Source organism: Phalaenopsis equestris, unplaced genomic scaffold (assembly GCF_001263595.1).
Source record: "Phalaenopsis equestris unplaced genomic scaffold, ASM126359v1 Scaffold000546, whole genome shotgun sequence".
Classification (NCBI taxonomy): domain Eukaryota; kingdom Viridiplantae; phylum Streptophyta; class Magnoliopsida; order Asparagales; family Orchidaceae; genus Phalaenopsis; species Phalaenopsis equestris.
In genome coordinates, this window is record NW_018164986.1 from 215,824 (window position 1) to 226,146 (window position 10,323).

Below are 10,323 nucleotides of genomic sequence, written 5' to 3' on the forward strand. Positions count from 1 at the left end.
TCTGTATTTCTTAACTTAAATTGAACATAAAAATATCTACTCTCCTAATTAAATCATCAATTGGTCGACGTTTAATATGACCACACCATTTAAGACGACTTCCTCTAATCTTATCCATCACAGGAACTATACCAACCCTTAACATAATTTGAAATTGCTTAAATAATAAGATAAAATAAAAAGGATAAGGTGATGTTTCCAAGAAAAAGGGCAGCTAAACATTTAGGCGGTGTTACCTAGTTTATTAATAGGTAGATTTAGCTTTAATCTATCCGAACAACGAATTTTCACGCATTCTGTTTGTTTTTATTAAATCTGAGTCCCGAACTAATTTACCAAACTTATTCATTCAGAAAAAAAAAAAAAAGTCTTTTTATATAGTTATCTTAATATTTTAAATTTTTATTTTCACATCTTGTCATTTATTGGCTTTTTTTGAGTTGACCCAACTATGTGCATATGCCGAACATGGGGTGGCAATTTCACACCCATCTCTCTTTCCTCCATCCCATCGTACACGTATCGCCATACCAACTACCCCCCGCGTCAACAAAAGGTAGCACTCCGCGCCCTCCTTCGACCATAAAAACCCCACGTACCATTTCCTCGAGCCATTCAAACTTCCCTCCCTTCCCCAGCCAAGCAACAGCTGCTATGGTGTTCTCAGTGACCCGAAAACTAAGCGGGCTTGTCACCCCGGCGGAGCCGACGCCGACGGAAGTCCTTCTTCTGTCTCCCATCGATCGCGTCCCCGGCCTTCGCCACATTGTCCGATCCTTGCATGTGTTTAAGACCGGCGAGAGTGCGGCGGAAACCATCAAACAGGCTTTGTCAAAAGCCCTCGTACCTTATTACCCATTCGCAGGCCGGTTCATCGATGATCCTGATGATGGTGAAGTGAAGTTGTCGTGCAAAGGCGAGGGTGTGTTGTTTGTTGAGGCTGTTGCTGATTGTACGCTCGAGGATGTGAGGTTTCTCGATCAACCTCTAATGATCCCGGCGGATGAGCTTTTTCCGGCGGTCTCGCAAGATATTATTGAGTCCATCGACATCCCATTCATGATGCAGGTGTGTTCATGAGACACAAAGTCTTAGTTGTTAATTAGTTATGCAGCAACCATATCTTTCTTATTAATCAATGTTTTAATCGGATCAAGTTTGATTATGAGATCCTATTCTAAAATTTCTTATAATTATGTTTATAGATTTTTTTTATAGTAATAACTACAAAATAATGTATGGAAATGGTTAGACTAGGATAATACATCTTACTCTACCAGGATAAGTTAGATTTCATTTAAAAATAACATTTAACTATTTAACATCACAATAAATTAAAAGTAGAAAACTTCGCTATTATAAATTTTCTTTAAAGGAAGATCCTCCATACTAACTTAAGTATGCATAATAAATATTAACTTAAGCTTGTTAATATTATTGTTTGTATTTTTTTCTAAAAATACTAGCTATAATCTCTCTCTCTCTCTCTCTCTCTCTCTCTCTCTCTCTCTCTCTCTCTCTCTCTCTCTCTCTCTCTCTCTATATATATATATATATATGTTATTCTCACATAAATACACATAAAACGAGAGACGTGTTTCTGAAAAAAGTTGCTCGTAAAGGACCAGTGGAAGTTTTCGTGAAAATAAAGACTTCTTGAAGGTTCCCCACACAAAACATCTTATCAGTGCATGATACTTTAAAATTTCTCTGCATTCATTCGCAGGCTGCGTCTGGGCTGGAGGAATTCAACGAAAATAAGATATTTGTTTATTATTATATTTATCACTGCCCATTCATTTGAGCGTAGTCTTATGAAATTGATTTTACTGAGTAAAGCCGCATGGAAATTTGAGGGAAATTTGAAGTGTTATAAGTATGAAATTGATTCATTTCTTCAATTTCCATTTGGTTATCAAATAAATATATTAATTAAAATTTGCTTTAACCAGGGGAAAATTTTGTGAAATAAAACTGCGATAATAGTTTTTCAACAAAAAATCTTTTGTTCCTGGGTCTTAAACATATGAAAGTGTGATCAATTTCACTATAATTTTGTAGAAAAGAAAGCTTATGGTGGTGACCATTTTTCCTTACAGGTGACCGAGTTCACGTGCGGCGGCTTCGTGATTGGCATCCTCTCATTCCACACCTTGGCAGACGGCCTCGGCGCCGCTCAGTTCGTACACGCCATTGGAGAGTTGGCCCGTGGGCTGCCAAAACTCACTATCAACCCCATCTGGGGTCGTGATCTCATCCCGAATCCGCTCAAGCTCAAGCAATCAGACCCTCCTCCTGCTTTCCCCAACATAAAGCTTCAATACACAACCATTGATTTCTCAACCAACAACATTCTACAGTTGAAAGCAGACTTCTTCCATTCCACAGGCAAACACTGCTCCACCTTCGACGCCTCTGTTGCCAAGGTGTGGCAGTCTCGAACCCGCGCTATCGGGTTCGAGCCCAACGAGTTGGTTCACATCTGCTTCTTTGCCAACATTCGCCACCTTCTCGCTGATATTCTTCCCCCGGAGGGAGGGTATTATGGCAACTGTTTCTACCCTGTAACAGTTACTTCCACTGCCGGAAGAGTGTCAGAGTCGAACCTTGTGGACTTGGTGAAAATCATAAGGGATGCGAAGAGCAGCCTGCCAAAAGAGTTCGCTAAATGGGCCATTGGGGACTATAAGGAGGATCCTTTTCAGGTGAACTTCAGTTACAATTCTCTATTCGTGTCGGACTGGACAAGGTTAGGGTTTAGGGAGGTGGATTATGGGTGGGGGAAACCGAAACCAGTGAATGTCATACCATTTGCTTACTATGATTTCATGGCAGTGGCGATCATCGGGGCTCTACCAGTGTCAATGCAAGGAACAAGGGTCATGACGCAGTGTGTTCTGGAAAAGCATTTGGAGGAATTTCAGAATGAGATGAGGGAGTTTTAATTGAAAGTGTCTATGTTGCGGATACACTTGAAGTGAAAGTTTGGAATGCGGGGTATCTTAAATGCAATTCAAGTGTTAGAGGATTTTAGACTAATACTTCCTAATTTGTTTTGTTTGCTTTTGTTTTATTGTTTCTTTCATTGATGTTTAGTGATTAAGCAAATATTGTTTGATGTGTAAGGGCATGTTTTAATTGAATAAATTAAATGTTTTGTTTGATATTGAATGTCAATTCGATTACCTTTGATGATGTTGAATCTAAAAATGTCATGTGGATTACACCCAAGAAATAGAGTTTAAATGAGTGAAAGGAGGAAAAGTGAACAGTAACTTAGAACAGGTATACTAAACCTTCTTAACCTTTTTGACTATGATCCTATAACCCCTATTCTCAACATGAACTCCCATTTAAAATTGCATAGGGACCTCTATTTTGAAAGGGACTAAACAAAGTATTATAGGTTTTGCTTTAGTGTGACCGAAAGGTTTTTTGGGAGCCTTGACTTGAACTCTTGCTCAATTGGAATGGGTAACTAAGTATTTCGGTTGTCAATTTTGATAGGACAGCCTGGCTGATGGATGACCTAGATGTGGTTAGTTGGTTTGCCTCAATCATGCCAGCTAAATGTTGTTGGGCGGCCATCCGGATGACGTTAGTTGGGATAGACTTAGTCAGTCATATTAATGGTGCCTAGATGATTTTAATTCTCGATGGGTTCCCTGACTCTTTGAGTTGATGTCCTTCTGTAGATGGCTATAGTATGAGCTTCGCATTAATAACTTTTCTCAAGAGGGCCCTGCATTGCTCCCAACAAATCTTTTGGGTCCGTCAAATTCCTTTGAGATTCATGTGATAGGGTTTTCATGTACAAATTTAGTTCTCTAATTTCTTAGTTTCTTAATAGTGACAGTTGTAATAAGAATAAGAAAATCTTATTTATGATAACCAACAATATTTATAATTACTTATTGGAACAATAATTGAAACTCCATGGAATTTCATGCCTCTGGTTTTCTTTAAATAAAAAAAGAAAGTCCATGTTATATTTACTTTCTTTTATATCTTTTTAGCCATAATCACATAGTTCTTCATGACACTATGGTGGGAGAGTTTGATTCCTAGAGCCTTCGTAAAATAGCTTACAAGAAATAAGAAAAACTTTACGAAGATAAGGGGATGTGATTCTCGCCTTGAAGGTGAGGGGAGACATGAAATGCCTATTTGGAAAAGAAGGGTGTTAGATTCAAATGATCAATCAAGATCATTTGATTCTCCCTTGACATGATTGAGTGGTAAGGCTCAGTTTGTAGAAAGTTCTTTTGGGCAGAGACTTAATGAGACTATCGAGGATCTTAAAGAAATGCCACCTCACATGGAAGACAGTTTACTGGTTGACTCGATGGTTATTCTGTTAGCATCAATCCTAATCTTGTTCCATCGGGCTAAAGTAGATGACTGGGGGACAATAAACATCTCAGGAGTAGTTGGTTGTCCTCCGCAGACTGAGGAACAAAGAGGTGAGGAAAGATTTTCCTTTACTTTATTTGAATGGGGTCGAATAATACGTACATAGTGCATCTCCTCTTCAAGGAACCCTACTTTTTGTCTGAATGTTTTTTTTTCTTGCAGAGGATCCATCCACGAATCTGGTGTTAGTTGAAACCCTTTTGGCCGAGAGGAAATTCAATCTCACCGCAAAGGCTGACAATGGGGAGAAGCCTATGGAAGATCTACTAGCTGGTGAAAGGAATCATTTGAACTTTAGAGCTGTAGATTTATCAGATGTGACCTCAATTTATCGAAGTCTCATACAGAGCAACTTTGGGACTCAACTAAGTCATTGGCTTGATCAGACAGATTACTGTTGGATGAGGAGCCAGACCATCCTGTTAATCAGAAAGGGTGCGAGGAAGGCTGAATGGATGAGATGGCACTTTTGCATGTGAAGGTAGTCACTCTTCAGTGAAGGTCAACTTTCTTTGGGTGGAACTTCTAACTTTTTGCAAAGCAACTTTGGCTTCTTGGGTACATAATGAAATAGAGAGGATAGATAGATTTATGTTAAGGGGTGAATTGTTATAGAGAAGACTACTTCAGCTAGGGTATGTCTCTACCGAAGCGACGGTTGATAGCCTAATTCAATAATTTTTGTCCCGAGTCTTTGTAATGTAAATATTTTATATTCTACTATATAAATCAATCTATGTGTCTGACATAACTCCTTTCTCGCTTTTTGCATATGATAAATTACTTTATAGCCCTTTGTGTCAGTTCAACTTCTTTTCATTACCTATAAATAAGTGTGAAGGTACAGGGGATGCTCGTGTGATCAATTCATCTCTTTCATCTTCCTTTCCCACAATTATTTTTCTTCTAGTCTTGTCCTTTCCCTTGGTGCGTTGATCTCGATGGCTCTCAAGTATTTTTAAGAATATCTTTAGATGCATTTTTCTGAAGGATAGGTCAAGTCTCTTAGATGGTTAGGTAACTAGGATCCAGAATTCATGTCTTTAATTCCTTTATTATACTTTAGGTAGAGGGTGATACTGCTTCCAAGGTGTTATAACACATATGGAGCTCATCCAATTGCACGTGTTGTATCAGTAATATCATATTTTAGATTCCATAATGTCAATCCTTTTAGGAATGAGGTAATCCTTAACATTTGCACATCCATATGGGGCATATCCATCTATACCCCATAGGTTAATGCGATAAACCTACTTGATTATACAATAGAATTTCCTAATACATAATGGTTCACAACATATTTTAACAATTCACTTACCATAATGAAAAATAAATTAAGCAATGAAGGTTTATCATCACCATATGAAGTAATTAAAATACTACATAAGTCTTATTCCATCTTTCCTACTTAATCATCGCAATGAAGAAGAAAAATTCTACTCAAGGAGCATGATAAAAACACTAAATAGATTCATTGTAATAAAAGAAATCCACTATCCAATTATTACAACTCACAGACACCAAAAGGTACACAAAAAGACTTGGCTTTCTCTCCATTACAATGACAAGAATATTAATCAATCAACACTCCTTCTGAATTCCTAGGTTGTTGCTTCTATAGAACTCTCCATGTCTTCTGCCCTTAAAGAAGAAAAAGAGATCTCCACAACAAGCAAAACCCACTAAGTAACCAACTAAATTCTATCCACCATAAGCTTGTAATGTAATTTTATGTATATGCTCTTTAAATTGGCTTTCATGACTCCTCTGTAGCCCTTCATGATCCCCCACATAGCTAATCCCGATCTTATATGACAATACGATGTATGTGATTATATTCTTAATTTTTTCTTACTTATATTTCTTACTTTGCAATGGAACCAAAAACTTGACTTTTAAGCAAATAAGAATGTAATTATTATATTTAAATATGGGATATTACGCAAGTATACGTATAGTTATCAAGTAATATAAGACTTTTTGATTAAGCCCAAAATATTGAACCCACTGGGAGAAATACAATATTTAACTAAATCAAAAGAAATTATATAAAAATTCTACTTTAAAAAATATTCTTACTCAAACTATAAATGTTATAATAGGAATGAAAGTTTGATTCATTTTGGTAATTTATTATCATTTTGGTAATTTTTTTATAATTGAAAATAAAGTAATAAAACTAGAAACCAAATTGAGGGTTTTATCCTGTCACTCTAAAGTCCTCTAATTCTACACCCTTCAAAGTTTATTTCCCTATTTATTTGCACTTAATCATATGAATTACATTCTCATCCATACAATCTCATGTGATTTTTACTATGATGCAATAAAGAACAGTTGCTAATTTAAAGTTTGAATAGTCTTAAAGATGGGTTAGGTAGGGAAGATACTAGCTCTCACTCTTGAGTTCCCTCTTCTCCCTCCACCTGGGAGCTAACATTTCGTATAAAAACCTAAAACTAGAAACCAAATTGAGGGTTTTATCCTGTCACTCTAAAGTCCTCTAATTCTACACCCTTCAAAGTTTATTTCCCTATTTATTTGCACTTAATCATATGAATTACATTCTCATCCATACAATCTCATGTGATTTTTACTATTAGTTGACTGAGACAATACCATCTCGGACCTTTCATGTTCTCACAACAAATATTAACATCTTAATTGGCCAAACCAAGAAGTAAATGAAGTACAAGGTTTAAAATTATCACTACTTATTCCAGCATTAAATATTAATGTTTCATAGAACTTTCATCCGATACTTAATCATTTATCATTTTAAGGAAAAAGATAAATAAAACTACTCAAAATTCATGGAAAACACAATTACACTTAAGTTTGAAAGTAGAAATCATGCAAACAAACAAGAAGTCTAAATTAAAACTAAATGTAGTTACAAAAATAAAAACTTATCTCAAATCCTCTCCACAAAACTCTTGATGTTCTTTTGAATCTCTTCTCTTTCTTTCTCTTACAATACTCTCTACTCACACCCTACAACTCCTCTCTTCTTCTCTCTAAAGATTGATCCTAATTAATCTAAGAGAGAGAGGCGTCGGTGGCTAGGGGGCTGAGAGTTTCTCTAGGGGCACTAGAAAGAGTAGGTTTCCCTTCAATTTAATCCAAGTCTTCTTTTATAATTTTTGAAAAGTTGCCTTGGTGTTTCTTTAAAATGTGTTCACATTCAATGAATCTTCCGAAAGTTGCTTCCTTTCAAATGCTAATTGAATGTATTTTTGTGTCCATTAAACATTTCCCACATTTTCACCAAGAGTTGATTCAAAAAAATCTTCAAAAATTTGTCCAAATTCATTGAATTGCCAAGTAACTACCTCTAGAGCTTAAGCATGAGGTACTTGGCTCTTAGGCACGACCTGCTCGGTTTTACTGAGAGTTTCTCTAGGGGCACTAGAAAGAGTAGGTTTCCCTTCAATTTAATCCAAGTCTTCTTTTATAATTTTTGAAAAGTTGCCTTGGTGTTTCTTTAAAATGTGTTCACATTCAATGAATCTTCCGAAAGTTGCTTCCTTTCAAATGCTAATTGAATGTATTTTTGTGTCCATTAAACATTTCCCACATTTTCACCAAGAGTTGATTCAAAAAAATCTTCAAAAATTTGTCCAAATTCATTGAATTACCAAGTAACTACCTCTAGAGCTTAAGCGTGAGGTACTTGGCTCTTAGGCACGACCTGCTCGGTTTTACTAGCGCTTAGGCACCACAGTTGTTTTGCACACCTTCTTCATTTTTACTCTAAATTTGATCATTTTTCACTTATTTCACCATTTTTTATCTATTTGATTGCACCTAAAGTAAAAACACACAAATACCTTCCATTAAAGCGCGTTATCTAAAAAATAGGTATAAAAATTTTGTACATAAATACTATATATTTTAGGTGTATCAATGATCCACACCTCTGAAGTCCCAAACTGTAACAATTGCTCCTAAAAATTTCTAGCAGCTAAGAACTTAAGGGCTGGTGCTTAGGCATCAAGCTCTCTATCTTCTGAAGAGCGGACGGGTGCTTAAGCAGCCAAGAGGTTCGACACCTTGGTGTCTGATACGCCTAAAAAATGACTAATTTTTCACATACATTTAATGCTTAACTTTAGTGATATTATACTTTAAAGGAAGGTATTTTGCATATTTTAGACTTCAGGTATATGAAATAGACTTTTGGAGAAAAGGAAGCAAAAATGGTGGAATTTGGAGTAAAAGCGATCAAGAACTAAAATTCTAACCTGGCACATTTCGATATGTCTTTCTGCAAGAACTAAAATTCTGACCTGGCACATTTCGATATGTCTTTCTATGTTGAACCTCTTTTACATTTCTCACATATTTTTTTAATGAAATTATTCTTTAAAGAAAGTTTGGTGCCAAACGGCGCTAGTACACTTGTATGGAGCTCGATCAATGGTGAATGGTGCCAATCGGCACCAAAACGGCGCGATACAGTTATTTCTCAAAATGCATTAAATTTGGATGAATTTTAGAGGGGTGCTTAAGGGAACTTTTGAATTTTCAGCCAAAAATTATTTAACCACCATTTTTTATAGAAAATGGGGCAAAGAAGAGTGTGGGAAAATATGGAGAATGTTGAGAAATCTTAGAATAGAAGTAGAAATATAGATTTCTAACTTTTGGGAGAGATTGAAGAGGGAATTTTAAGAGAATCTGTCAGGAAATGTACTAGCATTGCATGGATCATAAGGAGACTTTGTGGGAGAGATCTTCATCTTTCTTTTAAGGGGAAAAAGCTTAGTGTTATGTTCTTCATTATCTTATAATTTTATAAACACTTATCTAGTGAATTTGCTTTGATGTGATAAAATTTTTTGTTGTGTTTTCTTCGTACTTTGTGATGTGTTTTCTCCCTCTTTCTTCTTGTTAGAATATAGTGGCTTGAGTATGTTATGCCATTGTTTTCCTTCTACTTTTCTTTTGTAATGATAGGCGCCACAGTTATTTTGCACACCTTCTTCATTTTTACTCTAAATTTGATCATTTTTCACTTCTTTCACCATTTTTTATCTATTTGATTGCACCTAAAGTAAAAACACACAAATACCTTCCATTAAAGCGCGTTATCTAAAAAATAGGTATAAAAATTTTGTACATAAATACTATATATTTTAGGTGTATCAATGATCCACACCTCTGAAGTCCCAAACTGTAACAATTGCTCCTAAAAATTTGTAGCAGCTAAGAACTTAAGGGCTGGTGCTTAGGCATCAAGCTCTCTATCTTCTGAAGAGCGGACGGGTGCTTAAGCAGCCAAGAGGTTCGACACCTTGGTGTCTGATACGCCTAAAAAATGACTAATTTTTCACATACATTTAATGCTTAACTTTAGTGATATTATACTTTAAAGGAAGGTATTTTGCATATTTTAGACTTCAGGTATATGAAATAGACTTTTGGAGAAAAGGAAGCAAAAATGGTGGAATTTGGAGTAAAAGCGAGCAAGAACTAAAATTCTGACCTGGCACATTTCGATATGTCTTTCTATGTTGAACCTCTTTTACATTTCTCACATATTTTTTTAATGAAATTATTCTTTAAAGAAAGTTTGGTGCCAAACGGCGCTAGTACACTTGTATGGAGCTCGATCAATGGTGAATGGTGCCAATCGGCACCAAAACGGCGCGATACAGTTATTTCTCAAAATGCATTAAATTTGGATGAATTTTAGAGGGGTGCTTAAGGGAACTTTTGAATTTTCAGCCACAAATTATTTAACCACCATTTTTTATAGAAAATGGGGCAAAGAAGAGTGTGGGAAAATATGGAGAATGTTGAGAAATCTTAGAATAGAAGTAGAAATATAGATTTCTAACTTTTGGGAGAGATTGGAGAGGGAATTTTAAGAGAATCTGTAAGGAAATGTACTAGCATTGCATG

At 35.9% G+C, this 10,323-nt stretch overlaps 1 protein-coding gene across 1 annotated transcript; it reads left to right on the forward strand.

The window, feature by feature from the left end:
- The first annotated feature begins 631 nt into the window (after positions 1 to 631).
- Positions 632 to 3,151, forward strand: LOC110029084 (acyl transferase 5-like). Its single transcript, XM_020731209.1, has 2 exons — positions 632 to 1,068; positions 2,100 to 3,151. The coding sequence occupies exons 1-2, from the start codon at positions 655 to 657 to the stop codon at positions 2,943 to 2,945; spliced, it is 1,260 nt and encodes a 419-aa protein (XP_020586868.1). The 5' UTR covers positions 632 to 654; the 3' UTR covers positions 2,946 to 3,151.
- Positions 3,152 to 10,323: the final 7,172 nt, after the last annotated feature.